The following is a 15,680-nucleotide window of genomic DNA, read 5'->3' as shown; positions in this document are numbered from 1 at the left end:
ACGGGCATGTCACCATCTGGGGTGCCAAGCTGGGCGGTCCTGCTGTATGTGGGAAAGCCTTGAAAGAGGTGCCGGTTTGGGGGTACACAGAGATGAAATAACCAGCACCGTTGGAGAACTTGGGTCTCACCCAGAGCTCAACAAACATGCTCATCCATTCCTCAACGGCGAGTGGAAAAAAAAAATCAAGCTGGGTGTCTTTATCTTATCTGTTCAGCAAAACCCAGCAGAGAGGAATGGAGAGAAAACCAACAAATGAGCCACAGATAGTGCTCAGACCAAGGCCGAGAACTTAGATTTTAGTGGATTTTTTTTCTTATTGCAGAATGGAGGCTTTCATGCCCGTCCTCTCTCCCTCTTGAGACGCTAGGCCAATTTCCTAGGAAAGGGTGGCAATCTTGGCTGGGGTCTCATCTCATTGCCTCCTAATGTGACTCAGTATCTACTATCAATCAATCGCATTTATTGAGCGCTTACTGTGTGCAGAGCACTGTACTAAGCGCTTGGGAAGGACAAGTCGGCAACATAGAGAGACAGTCCCTACCCAACAGTGGGTACTCATCTCTAATCGACTGCGCGATACTGGGTCATGTGGGTTCTGACTTTGTCAAGCAGAAACCAGTTGTGTTGTAAGGCCGAGGACTTGCCTGAACTTTAATAAGAAAACTGCATGGTGTGTGAAGGTGCAGAGTTTTTTTCTTTCTTTACAAGTCAGAAAGACAGGAGTATGGTGGAAATGTTTAATAAAACCATTTCCTTTGTGTTATGCTTCACTGCTGGTTACAGGGTAATCTGTGTCATTTATGGTACATATCAAGTTGCAGTGTAAACAATTTTCCTTTTTCTAAGTTACCACATGTAAAGTAAATGTAAATTTCTAAATTCCCATCGGACAGATTTCTAAAGCCAATGAAGTCGCCTTGGATTGGGGAGATGGAAACGCGGCAGACTTGGTTGTTTCTGACATCAACAACTTGTTAAAGCTAGTCCTGAACGGGTCCGCGCCTGGAAACAGGTACCGCTGGGCGAGGTTCTGTACATTTGATCCGTTCAACAAAGAGACGTTGGAAAGTAGAAATCTGAGATTTTTCTGGATGTTTATTTGTTGAGCATACTTCCTTTTTTAGGGAAGCACTGAGAACTTCTTTCTCTCCAGGCTCCCGTCTACCAGTCATTTCAAGGTAAGCTGCAAAGCCTGAATTTGTCATCTTTAGAGCCATTTTACGTTTCCCTTCTCCTCCTCCCCACGTTTTATCATTTTAACATCTCTAAGCGTAAGCCTATGGCATCGAGCAACAATGGAGATGCCTAATCTTTGTCCGGGCACAGATGTTTCTGCTACTTAATACTGAGGAAGTTGCTGCTTAATATAGGGTTAAAATTTAAAATATTAATGCCTTTGATTAAAAATAGAAAATACAGTAGTCACATTTGTGGCAAATGTGGCAAATAATGAAATAGTCTATATATAGAGGAAGGAGTGATATTTTTTCTTCCCCCCTTGGCTGTTTCATCTTCAGACTCATCCAACCCCTCAGGTTCTGTGGATGAGGAAAAACCTTAACCAGCCACATGGTCCTCATTCCCTCCTTCCCTATCTTTGCACTTCCAGTTATTTCACCTCTGAGGAAGCAAGTTAATCGCTCTTGCTGATTAAGGCTTAAAGGAAGTGATTTATTATATTGGTTAAGATCCATTATATACAGGTAAAACCTTCAAAATTGTACAAAGAACCATTATACTGACTGGACAAAACTGGAACAAGGAATGGAACGAGTTTTTTAAACAAACATTAAAAGGTTAGGTCCCAGGTTAATAGAAGTTTGTCAGGGTAAAAATCACTTCTATCGGGGGCGGGGGGGAAGCACTCTTTGGGGCATTTTAGGAAATTATGGCAATTTTTCCAGTATTGTAACTGGAAAATTCCCTAAACCTACACATTTACATTCTGTTAATTTATATGAATAGCAAAAAGAATAAAACATATAGCATCTTTATGGCTCTGGAACCCAATCTCATGGAATGCATAGGTTATTAGACTTTCTAACATTTGTGCAATTAGAAATAGGCATTTCCCTGTAGGGTTGGGCAGTGTGACCCTTTCATCATTGGCAGAAAACCTGAGCATCGAGTCTGCTTTTCTAAGTGACACTAGCAAAGTTAGCCTGAAAATGATCTGAAAATCAGGAAACTGTACAAGAGGAAGCCCCCAAAGTATCACTTGGGGAGCCAGGCACCAAAAAGATTCACTGATCTTAGAAATGTGGGGAAAGAGGACAGCGAGGTGTCAAGCTTCGTCTAGTTGAGCAGCTGGCAGATCTCTTTGTGAACACAGCAAAGGAAATCCACGTAAGACGCTCCTCCGTACAGGCCCTTGTCCTCCACCAGAAACTGTCGGAAGACCATCTCTGGCTGCTCACGCTGCTTAACCACTGTTAACTGGAAAGAGAATGTTTTGTCGTAAATGACTTTTAAAAACAAAAAAAAAAAACCCACTGGCTGGCTAGGTTTTTAACCGGAGAGGTTCAACTTTTGTTGTACTAGACTGTGACCACTGTTGGGTAAGGACTGTCTCTATATGTTGCCAATTTGTACTTCCCAAGTGCTTAGTGGGCAGGGACTGCCTCTATATGTTGCCAATTTGTACTTCCCAAGCGCGCAGTACAGCGCTCTGCACAAAGTAAGCGCTCAATAAATACAATTAATTGATTAGTATTGCGCTCTGCACACAGTAAGCGCTCAATAAATACGATTGATTGACTAATTGTACTAGATTGGATTCCTTCCAAGATGCAGAGAGGTCTTGTCTGATAATCAATTTGGTCAGTTGCTTCCAGGTTGCCAGAGGCCTGCCTTACAGCGCATCCCTCTAGCCGGCGTACAGACCCTAGGGATTCCCTGAGGCTCCTTAAAGGCCAGGGAAGCGGAAAAAGGTACAAAAAGGCCGTCATTCCGGTTTAGCGTTGGTCCCCCCTCGGTGAGTTCTGCTGCAGGACTATTGGATTCAGAGGGTTTTCTTGATAAAAATCCAGAAATGGTTTACCACTGCCTCGTTCCCACAGTAAACTTGAGTCTCCGCCCTTGTTGGGTAGGGACTGTCTCTATATGTTACCAATTTGTACTTCCCAAGCGCTTAGTCCAGTGCTCTGCACACAGTAAGCGCTCAATAAATACGACTGATGATGATGGATTATGGGTCTGGAAACATTTAGTCCTTTCACTTTAGATCTGCGTGGTATAGAGTCAGATTCTAAGGATTGGCTGCTAGAAAAGCGCTGTCAAAAAATATGCCCTGCCCCGTGCAGTCTAAAAGGGAGCACCGCCCTCGGCAGCCTGGCTCGTGGAAGTTCCTAGAAGGCTTGTAGAGATTTGGGTTTGATCTCTGCTGCCTCAGGCCCCAGATATTGCCCAGTGCTTTTCCGGGCAGGTGTGAGACGGGCTCTGGCTGGGAGGGCGATGGACAGAATTGGAAGGCACTGAATCAAGGGACTAGTGTTTGCAATTGGCTTTACTTTGGAGTCACTACCGAAGTATCGGAATTCTAAGATTTCCCCTCGGAGAACATTGTATACCTCCATTTGAGGCATAAAATGAGCAAACTTGCAGAAGTTTTTCTCCTCCCATTTGTATACCTCAAAGTTGACTTTCTGATTAAACCACATAGGCCAACAGGAGCTTGCAGTGCTATTAAAAGAGAATACTGAAGATATTAGTTCATGCAGTCTACTCCCTACAGGTCCACTGGATTAAGGAACCTCAGCTATGTGGTGCATCGTTTCTCAGGTGTGAGGTAAACTGTCTGAATTTTACTTAATCTTCCCGGGGGCCATAATTTTTTAGGAATATCACTCGAATCATGATTTAGATGGTTGCCCAAGTAGATGTAAACCAATTTTTTTAAAATCATTTGGAGTTATTTACGAGGGAGAAGATAAAAATAAGCCAGTCCACTTTTTTCCTTCACCTATGACTTTGAAAAATGCAGCATTCCTAAATGTTCAAAAAATTCTTGGCGACCTTTTTTTTTTTTTTCCAAGACTGGAGAGAGTTAGGAAAACTGAATTATCAATCAGTGGTATTTGTACACTTAACTATGTGCAGAGCACTGTACTCAGTGCTTGAATTTAGCCCCAGGTATCACTTAACCTACATCCTGATCAGAAGCTAGGCCCCTCGTGGGCAAGGCCCCTGGGTACCACTTGTTATATTGAGAATTGTTATGCTGGAGAAGCAGCGTGGCTTAGTGGAAAGAGCCCGGGCTTGGGAGTCAGAGGTCGTGGGTTCTAATCCCGGCTCCGCCACTGTCCGCTGTGTGACTTTGGGCAAGTCACTTCACTTCTCTGGGCTTCGGTTACCTCATCTGTGAAATGGGGATGAAGACTGTGAGCCCCATGTGGGGCAATCTGACTACCCTGCATCTACCCCAGTGCTTGGCACATAGTAAGCCCTTAACAAATACCATCATTATTACTGTTGTTATATTGTACTCTCCCAAGTGCAGCGCTTAGAACAGTGCTTCACACATAGTAAGCGCTTAACAAATTACCCTCATTATTATTAGTAGTACAGTGCTCCACACACAGTCAGCACTCACTGTTAAGCAAAAGAGAACCTGACAGATCCATGAGGTTGAATGCATTCGTATCCACTTGCGGGCAATAGGGGATTTAATGCGAGACAAGAAGCGGGGGGAAGAGAAACAGCTTTGTGGGTTTGCAGTGTGGAACGTCTACTGCATCACCGAACCCAAAGAAGGACGGGCAAATTCAAGTGCGCTGACAGGCTGCTATAGTACACTAAAGCATAACAAGCCTCTTGAAGTCCTAGCGCCGACTGACTGACAGCTACAGACCAAGGCTCCCTTTCTTCCGCGATGGCCGCGCTGAGAGGAGTGACAACTGAGGGAGCAACCTGATTGCCAAGTACCAGTTCACACTTGTTTTCCCTCTCTGCCAATTTTGCCCACAGCGATAATAATGGTATTTGTACTATGCACCAGGCCCCGTACTAAGCGTGGCACCTTGGGCCAGTCTCAGTCCCATTTTGGTGCGAGTGAAAAGGTAGGTTCCAGGACTTTTTTTTTTGTCTCCCTGGAGAAATGTGCAGATTGTTCGAGGCAGAGCCCTGACTGGCAAGTGTTTTCAGAAAGCACTCCAGTTCCTGAACTGAAAATAATGATTTCTCACGGTTGTATCTGCCTTGGTATCACTGCGATTCCAAGCGCCGTCAGTTCTGCTCTACAGGACCGACACGCAGGTAGATTCAGTGAGGGCATCCCACTTCCCAGCCCTTTCTAGGGAGGACCGGGAGCTTTGCTTCGGCAGTTTTAGAGTAAAAATCCGAGTAGCCAGGGGATAAAGCATTCAGCTGTCAATGAACTTTACTCTGTCAAAGAAGGTCTGTCCTGGTATGTCTTGGAATCATTAGCTCCAAGGAAAGCCATGTTTACTTGATACAGAAGGGAACCTTAGCCGAAATGACTGGATAACTGTCCCAAGGAGATTAGTAAATCTGAATTAGTAAAAGTGTTCTTCAGTAAGTGGTTTACTAATTAGGTGTAAAACCTAACGATTTTTACTGGTTAGATCATTTTAAACTGGAGAGGTCAGGGGTCTCTTACCTTCATTGAATATGGTCTCTTCTTCTGGATTACATCCATTATCGTTCTAAGCTTCTCTGAGTATGGATTCCCCACTTCGGGCAGTAATGTCTGAGTATAAGAAATCAAATGTAAGGTACGCATATGAAAAGTGGATGCTGAGTTACTATTAATATTACTACTACTCGTTAGGCCAGTACTCTTAGAGAACAGAAGCAGCATGGTGGAGTGGATAGAGCACCGGCCTGGGATTCAGAAGGTCAGGGGTTCTAATTCCGTCACTTGCCTGCAGTGTGACCACGGGCAAGTCACTTAACTTCTGGGCCTCACTTACCTCATCTGTAAAATGGGGGTTAAGATTGGGGGACAGGGACCGTGTCCAACCTGATGAAGTTTTATCTACCCCAGCGCTTAGAACAGTGCTTGACACACAGGAAGTGCTTAACAAAAACCATTTAAAAAAAAAAAAAATCTTCTGAAACCAGTGAGTTGAATAGCTTATTTCTTTGGCCAAGCTGCTTGGGATGGAGCCTGGCCCAGATATAACCAAATAAAATTAGGTTTAGCATTGTGGTACAGATGTGAGCCTGATTTTGTTTTCTTATCAGAACCACTTGAAGACCTCCTTAGAATAATAATAGTGATAGTACTTGATAAGAGCTTATTATGTGCTAAACAATGTACTAAGCGCTGGGGAAGATAAAAGATAACCAGGTTGTCTCACACAGGGCTCACAGTCTAAATGGTTAATAAAGGAGCAGAGCTTAAAGGACAGAGCCTTACTTCTAAATTGTCGTTATGCTTGAAAAAAAGTCCTCATTGTAAGATCTAACAGGAAATTTTATCTTTGATTATGCAAAAACAATCCCTCCGTACATCTTTCAGATGTGCTCATTCCTGACTTACAGAGGTGGTGGTGGGGAGTTTCCTATAAAAGATGTCATGCACAATAACAACTGTGGTATGTAAGTACTTACCCTTTACTAAGCATTGTGCACTGGCATAAATACTGGGTAAGCAAGTCCGACAGAGTCCCTGCCCCCTATGGAGCTGGAGAACAGAAACTTAACCCCCCCCACATTTTACAGATGAGGAAACAAGCCCAGAGAAATTAAGCGACTTGTCCAAGGTCACACAGCAGGTAAACAGTGAGGCTGGGATTAGAACCCAGACATCCTGGCTCCTAATCCTGTGTGCTCTCCATCTCAGCTGGGTAAGCCTAAAGACTTGGCGAGGCCCCGATCTAATGTAAAGAAAAAGCCTGTTAACCCCTTTTGGTGGATTTATTTGCTTTTTCTCACCACCTTCCATGGGGATGGAGATTCTGGGGAAGGGAATACTCTTGGGTTTATAAACACACAACCCCCTCCTGTGTTAAGGCCTCTAAGGGAACCTCATCATTCCCCGGGACCCATGTCTCCTTCCCGGCAGCCTGCCTAGAGAAGATGCAATCCCTCCTCAGGTTCCTCCCATTAACACTCGGCTTTTCAGTATGATGCGGCCAACAACTTGGACATCATTGCTAAATGGCCACAAGGCAGGGGAGGGTAGAACACTTTAAGTTTTGAAACCAAACAATTCCCATACAAAAAATTCAGCATTAATATCCTCAATCCATGGGCATGATTTACCTTTCCGAATGGCATAAATACGCACACTTCCCTCATCTGTTATCCAATTTTTTTTTATGATACTAAAAATAATATTGGATGTTCTTTCCCCTCTTTGATCTCCCAAAAGAGGTGTTCCAGAGTACCTCAGTGGGGAAAAAATGACTTCCAATTTGCTCTTCCTCCTTTGGACCACAAAAAAACCTCCTCTAGTTATAACTTCTGCTGGTTTTGCACAGAATTCAATACCTGTTCTCCCCCTCCCTTAGTCTGTGAGCTCCTTGTAGACAGGGACTGGGTTCACCCTGATTATCTTTTATCTACTCCAGGGCTGAGAACATAATAGTATTTAACAAATGCCACAATTATTATCATCTAGAAACATGGAAAGAGACAGGCAATCCTTGGAGGATGAAGGCAGGGCCTTGTACAAGCTAAAGGGAGACTAGCCGTGACTAGTGGCCATTACCCATGGACAAGCAGTCCACGCTAGACCAGAGCGTGCCCCAACAAAATCCTCTTCATCACTGACATCCTGCCTCAAATGATTCTTCTGCAGCAAAACTGGGGACGATAAATGCTGTGTCTTTTAGGTTTTCTAGTTATTAACTACGTACAATATGCAGACAAGACACATTTTACAGCTCTCTTATGAATCAGATTATTGAGACCACTCAAAAAGTAACGCGATATTTAGGGAGTGGATGATACAGAGTAAGTTCCCAATGGCTTGTTCAACTTGGACCAGAGCACACGAAGAGCTGTTGCCCCCTGCTACTTGGAAATATTTGCATTTCTGCCAAACCGTTTGCTGTATTTCAATCAGGTGAAAGATTGAGCCGGGAAAAAACAACAACACATCACTTACCACCTCGCTGTTGATGTGTGCAAAGGATGGCACGTTAAAGAGTCCCTGGATCAGCTCCGGAGGGGTGCTTACTCCCAGCCAAAGAAACATGTGTAGGCCATTAGCCAGCAAGAAAACCCCTCCTTCAGAGAGCCGTTCCTCAGAGCAGCGGATGGCAGTGGGGAAAGTCAGGCTGGTGGGGTCCATTGTGTGCTGAGGGGGGAAAGGCGGGAGGATTAGATAATTTTCCTTGTACCTGGGGCCCTTAATAAACTCTCTGAACTCTCATAGCAGGGAGAACATAATGATCTCAGGAACATAACTCCTCGGGTCCCATGGGTGGGAGGTTTAGGGCCGAGGGTGACCGCGGATGGACACAGAAAGGAATACCCGGCTATCCAGGAACATCAGTTTGCTGTTGTTTCTAGTTGTCTACAGTCTTTATATCTTTTGCACTATTCTACCTTCCCACGACCTGTTCAGGGAATTTTCAGTCTGTCTAATCCCTTGATGATTACCAGCTTGGGACGGGGAAACAATGCACCCATATGGGAAAAAAGTCTTCCCCTCCAATGCCTTTTTGTACACCTGGAACTGCTCAGGGATGTAAGACAGACATCCTCCACATAAATGGTTTCTAACTCTACTATATGTAACAAATCCTTTGAAGGCGATATTGATCAAAATTCCCCCAAGATTCAATCAATCGTTGGTATCTATTGAGCACTGTACTAAGCGCCTGGAAGAGTGCAGTGTAGTAGAATTGGAAGACATGATCCCTGCCCACCAGCAGCTTACAGTTTAGGGGGCCTAGGCTTCAAAATTCCCTCACAATTGAAATGGCCTAAATGTGATACTAAAAAAAACCCCACAGTTCTTTGTCTCTCTTCCCCCCAGGAAATACTTACTATTGGTAAAAGTTGTGGGTAGAAGAAGATCTGAGTGTCTGCCACTCCCATAGACATGACCAGCTGTCTCTGGTAAGCCCTTTCGTCAGTTGATATCTCCGGTCTGCTAAGTAGGACGCAGTTTTTTAACAAACTGTTCATGTAAACGGGCAGCACCTTCATGGCATCAGGAAGGATGAGCTGAAAGAGAGAGAGAGATGGGTCATTTCGACATGATACATGGTAGAATTTAAGCCTCAACACCTTGGTAAATCAAGTCCTGGTGCACATCGATTGATAGTGTCATTTAAAATGGACCACAGTCTGCTTTTAATCTGAATAGCTGAAAGTCTCAAGAAGGCTATTTCCCAAATACAGCAGAATTCCAAACCTGTTTAGAAAGCACCTCTTTGGAAAAGGTGGTTCAAAGAGTGTGATTAGTGATGTTGAGCCCACACAATCACAGGGAAGCGTTTTACCGCCCACCCCCACCACTGAATATCCCAGCACATGCCCCTTGTGACATTGATACTCTCTTGTCAGCCAGTCATATTTATTGAGCTCTTACGGTGTGCAGAGCACTACTAAGCACTTGGGAGAGGACAATGTAATAATAAACAGACAGATTCCCTGCCCACAACAAGCTTCCCTCCAAATACAAGCCTGTGGTTTCTGGGAGGGTGATGAGCATCTCTCACCACACTTTGTCCCATCACATACCCACTTTGGGGCCAAATTCAAGAACCAACTACCTGTGGGACCCTTTTATATCAAACCTGAAAACCAGTCAGGTACTGCTGAGATGTTTGAGATTCCACATATAATAATAATAATGGTATTTGTTAAGTGCTTACTATGTGCAAAGCACTGTTCTAAGCACTGGGGAGGTTACAAGGTGATCAGGTTGTCCCATGGGGGGCTCACAGTCTTAATCCCCATTTTTCAGATGAGGTAACTGAGGCCCAGAGAAGTGAAGTGACTTGCCCAAAGTCACACAGCTGGCAGAGCCGGAATTTGAACCCATGACCTCTGACTCCAAAGCCCGTGCTTCTTTCCACTGAACCACGCTGCTTCTCCTGGTGCTCTCCCACACCCTTTCTGAAGCAAGACTTGGGGGTGAGAATGGAATTACACCACCTCATTTTTATGATCTACATAACTGAAGCACAATAAGGAAGAAAAGCTCAACTAACTTGGGGTTGCGGAGCCTGAATTTATTTTCAGAACTCTTTAGAGTTCAAGCAAAGAATTCCTGGAAAAGAGCCCTGAATTGTCAATACTGACCTATTGTAACAGCCTGGAATACTGGCCCTCCTTGGACTGTTCTGCTAAGTCTATATTACAAGTCCCTTTTTACAGTTCTGTCCTCCTTCAAGGGGTGTTGCTGAGCTATGAAAGAGAGACACCGTGGAGAGGCACAGATATATATTGAGGGAAAAACACAGAGAGGGACAGACACAAGAGATATGGTCATATTGAAAGAGATGGAGATATGTTGACAGAGAAACCCAATGCGAGGGACAGGGGAGAGACAGACAGACAGGAGTGAGGCAAGCAAACAGATTTATGAGATGGAGAGAAGCAGAGAAAGAGATCTATTGAGACCGAGGGAGAGACACTGGAGAGCTGCTGACAAGCAGAAACACATTGGGAGAGGGAGAGGCAGACAGAAAGGTATACAGAGAGAAAGAGACAAGTCTGCTTCGAACATTTTCACACTCACAGAGGACTTGAGGCTAAAGTGAAATTCTTACAGAGAAGAGTTCCACCCTTGCCCATACCCAGCTATTGCACTCCTTATACTACCATGGCTTTTTCCTGCATTGCGGGGTGCCAAATCGATGACTTCTCTAGAACTATTCCTGGGTCATTTATCATCATCATCATCAATCGTATTTATTGAGCGCTTACTATGTGCAGAGCACTGTACTAAGCGCTTGGGAAGTACAAATTGGCAACATATAGAGACAGTCCCTACCCAACAGTGGGCTCACAGTCTAAAAGGGGGGGACAGAGAACAAAACCAAACATACTAACAAAATAAAATAAATAGAAGAGATATGTACAAATTAAATAGAGTAATAAATATGTACAAACATATATACATATATACAGGTGCTGTGGGGAAGGGAAGGAGGTAAGATGGGGGGGATGGAGAGGGGGACGAGGGGGAGAGGAAGGCTATTGTAGTACTTCTCATTCTGAGTAAGGATCAGTCAAAAGTTTTATCTTGCAAGGAGGTTGGCCCTAGTCAATCCAACCTTAGAACCAGCCCTTTCAGACTCCACCACGTGGCACCAAATGCCTGAAGAATAAAAGTCACAGGAGGACTGGTGGGGTCTGAGAAAAGGGGAGGGGTACTTATTTTCCATTTTGCAGAGGCGCTACTGAAACCCAGCACCTAAAGGCCTTTTCCTACTTTGCAACTATAAAGACTTGTCATTTCCACATACCAGCTTGCACTGGAAAAAAAAGGATCCACTGGAGAAAATAGATTGGACATTCTCTAGGGTCCAAGACTAGGGAAAGCTGGCATTCCAGGAAAAAAAAAAAAAAAAGCGAGTCCCCCCTCCTTAACAGTAGTAAAATCCAAACCAACAGTTCCGGCAATTGAGATGAAACTTGTAAACCAAACCAAAGTTTTCCAATTGGGCAACCTGGAATTATTTTTCACTTCAATTCCCATCAGCCTCAGGGGGGCTCCAAATCCAATATGTGAAATATTAACCCAGAAATTTCCTGAAAATACCAAACCCTGCCTGCTTCCCATCAAGGGACTCTGTTAATGGAAATCTCCAGATGATGACAGGCATTTTTAGCCACAAGACAAATGATACAATGATGTTTTGCACATAAATAAACCCAGACCAGAGTCCAGTAGACTCTGTAGGAAAAGGGAAATTAAAAATCTGGAGGGTGCACTGGGGCACCACTCCAAAATTACCAGTCCAGCTACATCCCAGTTAGCATTCTTGATCGGTTCTATGAAAACGAGGGTTGAGCAAAAGCTCAAAGTGAAGTTATTGATTCCCATAGGGAATGATGTAGAGTAATGTTTTCTTTTCACAGCCGGCGTGGCTGAGAGAACATCCTTACAGGATCACCTGAGAATTAAGCCTATTTCCCAGCTCTTGCTCACTGTGCACTTACTATAGACAAAAGCTCTAAATGTTAGTCAGAGTCCTCGAGTTAAGTGAATGCACCTGAAGGACAAAGGATGGCTCCTGAAAAAATCTCCAATTTCAATCTCCAGTTGAAAGAGAAAGAGATGGAGACATGTTGACAGAGAAACCCAATGCAAGGGGCAGGGGAGAGACAGACACAACACAGTGAGGCAGAACAGTGCTTTGCACATAGTAAGCACTTAACAAATACCATCATTTGCGAGATGGAGAGGAGCAGACAGACACACGGATACATTGAGACCTAGGGAGAGACACGGGAGAGCTGTTGACAGGGAGAAACACATAGGAAGAGGCAGACAGAAAGGCATATTCCTCACTCCTTTAACCGGGCCTCTCCACACCAGGAGACACTTTCCCTTTCCTAACCATGGCTACGTGTAAACATTAACATCTGACAACTTAGCAGGTATATGAGTACTGCCCAAGCAAGTCCGTCATAGTGAAAATTTTCCATTTCAGCACCCTTAATCCTCAGTAGGCTGAAGTGATGGGAGTCCTTTTCAAATTCAGACTCAGTCGGAGGGCTCTACTCCCCAGCCCCCTTAGATCTCACCTTGCTGATTTCTTACTCCAACCCAGCCTGCTTGCTTTGCTGCTCTAATGCCAACTTACTCACCCTCTTCCAAATCCTGCCTCTAGCCCGGAACACCCTCCTCCTTCATTCATTCATTCATTCAGTCGTATTTATTGAGCGCTTACTGTGTGCAGAGCACTGTACTAAGCGCTTGGGAAGTACAAGTCGGCAACATCTAGAGACGGTCCCTACCCAACAGCGGGCTCACAGTCTAGAAGGGGGAGACAGACAACAAGACATGTGGACAGGTGTCATCAGGACAAACAGAATTAAAGCTAAATGTACATCACTGACAAAATAAAACAGAATAGTAGATATGTCCAAGTGAAACAGAGTAATAAATCTGTACAAACATATATACGGGTGCTGTGGGGAGGGGAAGGAGATAGGGTGGGGGGGGGGATGGGGAGGAGGGGAGGAAATTTTATTTGATACAATCTCGCTGTGGGTCTTCATATCTGACAGCCCATCGCTCTCCCCACCTTCAAACCCTTACTAAGGTCACATCTCTAAGAAGCCCTTTATTTCCTCTTCTCCCTCTCTTTGCCCTTGGATTTGTCCACTTGATCCGTCCCACCACCCCTAGCACTTGTGTACGTATCCATAATTTAATGTCTGCCTTCCCCACTAGACTGTAAAATCCTTGTGGGCAGGGAACGTTTCTGCCAGCTCTGTTTTACTGTACTCTTCCAAGCACTTAGCATGGTGTCCTGCACAAAGTAAGCATTCGATAAACACAATGGATTGATCGATCGATCAAGTAGGTTTCTTACCTGGCTTACTGCCGATGGGCTGGCACAGTGTTTTCTGTAGCACGCCAACATGTGCGCAGTCTGGTTTACCAGAATTTCCCGGACGGTCTTCAAGGGTTGATTCAGAACAGCTTTAAACGCTGCATACACAGAAGGACAAGGAGGACATCAGGTTAAATCTCTACACCAACTCTTGGGGGTGGGTGTCAGGGGAGAATGCTCCTTCTGAACTGCATCATTTAAAATGCTAAATTCATGCCCCAATACAGTCCCCTCTCAGTGGCCTGTGAAATGGTATTTGGACCACAGATAAGAGAATAGTATGCATTTACCCCCAAGCTTCACTGCAGCCAACAATTTCAGCAACAGCCTCAGCCTCTGTTCAGACACAATGCCGAGGGACAGAGCGGACTGCTTTGAGTTTCACCTCTAATCTTGACCTTGTCCCCACCTCTGGGTCAAAGGGACGGTGTGCCGCAGAGAAGCCAAGAAGCTCAACCGAGATCAAATTGAGTTGGTGGCAACTGCCCTTTGCTGGGGGAATTACAGCTGACTTTTGACGACAGGCCACGAGTAAAACTGGCTTCTCTCGACTGTGGTCCAGCACAGTCTCCTGAAAACATCTGAGATCAAACTGGGCAGGCCAGGAACACCGACCGGCCTTTCATTTGTCCGGGCGCAGATCGGACTAAGTTCCTGTTGCCCATCATGCTGCCCCTCGGTTAGCCAGGCCTCTCCTAACGCAGCAGAACCATCAAGTCCAGCCCCCCGCCTCCCAAAAAGCCAATCCTAAACCACTCGAGGATCAATTACTGAGTTTCCTTGGCTCTAACATTTAGAGCTTTTGTCTATAGTAAGTACACAGTGAGCAAGAGCTGGGAAATAGGCTTCTCAGGTGATCCTGTAAGGATGTTCTCTCAGCCATGCCGGCTGTGAAAAGAAAACATTACTCTTTACATCATTTCCTATGGGAATCAATAACTTCACTTTGAGCTTTTGCTCAACCCTCGTTTTCATAGAACCGATCAAGAATGCTGAGATGTAGCTGGACTGGTAATTTTGGAGTCGTGCCCCAGCGCACCCTCCAGATTTTTAATTTCCCTTTTCCTACAGAGTCTACTGGACTCTGGTCTGGGTTTATTTATGTGCAAAACATCATTGTATCATTTCTCTTGTGGCTAAAAACGCCTGTTTATGTTTAGAGGCACAAACAGAGAAGCAGCATGGCCTAGTGGAAAGACCTTGGGCCTGGGAGACAGAGGCCCTGGGTTCTATTCATGACTCTGCCACGTGTCTGCTTGTGTGACCCTGGGCAAGTCACTTAACTTCCCTGTGCCTCAGTTACCTCATCTCTAAACTGGGGTGTCCTATTCCCTTCCAAATAGACTGCGAGCCCCCTGTGGGACAGGGACTATGCCCAACCTGATGAACTTGTATCTAGAACAGTGCTTGGCATATAGTAAGAGCTTAACAAGTACCAGAGTTACTAAACTGGCAGGCACAGACCTCTCATTTCCACTGGTTCGGAATCTACCTAACCCGAGGGGGATGTGCCAAACGGGTACAAAATACACGATCGGAGGTGTATTTCAAGGCTGCACTTTACCTGACTTAGCAAAGAAGTTTATGAGCGCGTCGGTCTCACAGCTCTTGTAGAGATCAGCTAACTGGGAGCTGCAGTTTAAACTGGTGTTGTGGATCCGGAGTCTTCTCTGGCCATTGGCGGTAGTGTAAAGCACGGCACACTGAAGTGGAAAGGTGAGGCAAGAGTCTTAGAGGATCTGAAGAATCACCCAGAGCAGCTGGTTTTCGCAGAATAATGCTCAGTCGATTCCATTAGGGGAAGCAGTTTGGTCTAGTGGAAAGAGCACGGACCTGCCAGCGCTGCCACGTGTCTGCTGTGTGACCTTGGACAAGTCAGTTTAATTCTCCGCCTTGGCCTCCCCCATTGAAAAATGGGGATTCAATAACCCGTTCTCCCTCCTACTTAGAGCGTGAGCCCTATGTGGGTCAGGGACTGCATCCGATCTGATTACGTTGAAACCACCCCAGCTCCTAGAACAATCCAATTAATCAATCGATGGAATTTATTGAGTGCTTACTATGGTTTTGTAAAAAAATGATCCGGGAAGCAGAGTGAAGTATGGACTGGAGAGACGGAGGCCAGCAAGGGCACTGATGGAGTCATCAAGGTGGGAGCGGAAAAGCGCTTGGATTAACGTGATA

The 15,680-nt window shown here is 45.0% G+C and overlaps 1 protein-coding gene across 2 annotated transcripts in view; it reads right to left on the bottom strand.

The window, feature by feature from the left end:
* Positions 1-1,860: 1,860 nt before the first annotated feature.
* Positions 1,861-15,680, bottom strand: part of SEC24D (SEC24 homolog D, COPII coat complex component) — a 102,753-nt gene continuing 88,933 nt past the window's right edge. The window contains exons 17-22 of one of the 2 annotated variants that reach the window (XM_038769147.1): positions 15,061-15,199; positions 13,476-13,594; positions 8,965-9,144; positions 8,078-8,269; positions 5,621-5,710; positions 1,861-2,439 (exon numbers count right to left, since the gene is read on the bottom strand). In XM_038769147.1, coding sequence (XP_038625075.1) covers positions 2,299-2,439; positions 5,621-5,710; positions 8,078-8,269; positions 8,965-9,144; positions 13,476-13,594; positions 15,061-15,199 — 861 coding nt within the window. In that variant the 3' untranslated portion in view covers positions 1,861-2,298. The remainder of the gene's footprint in view (positions 2,440-5,620; positions 5,711-8,077; positions 8,270-8,964; positions 9,145-13,475; positions 13,595-15,060; positions 15,200-15,680) is intronic. The other variant, XM_038769146.1, reaches the window with a different exon arrangement.

This window comes from Tachyglossus aculeatus, chromosome X5, assembly GCF_015852505.1.
Source record: "Tachyglossus aculeatus isolate mTacAcu1 chromosome X5, mTacAcu1.pri, whole genome shotgun sequence".
Taxonomy (NCBI): domain Eukaryota; kingdom Metazoa; phylum Chordata; class Mammalia; order Monotremata; family Tachyglossidae; genus Tachyglossus; species Tachyglossus aculeatus.
Note: the sequence above shows the minus strand (reverse complement) of the source record. Positions and strands in the feature narration are given on the sequence as shown.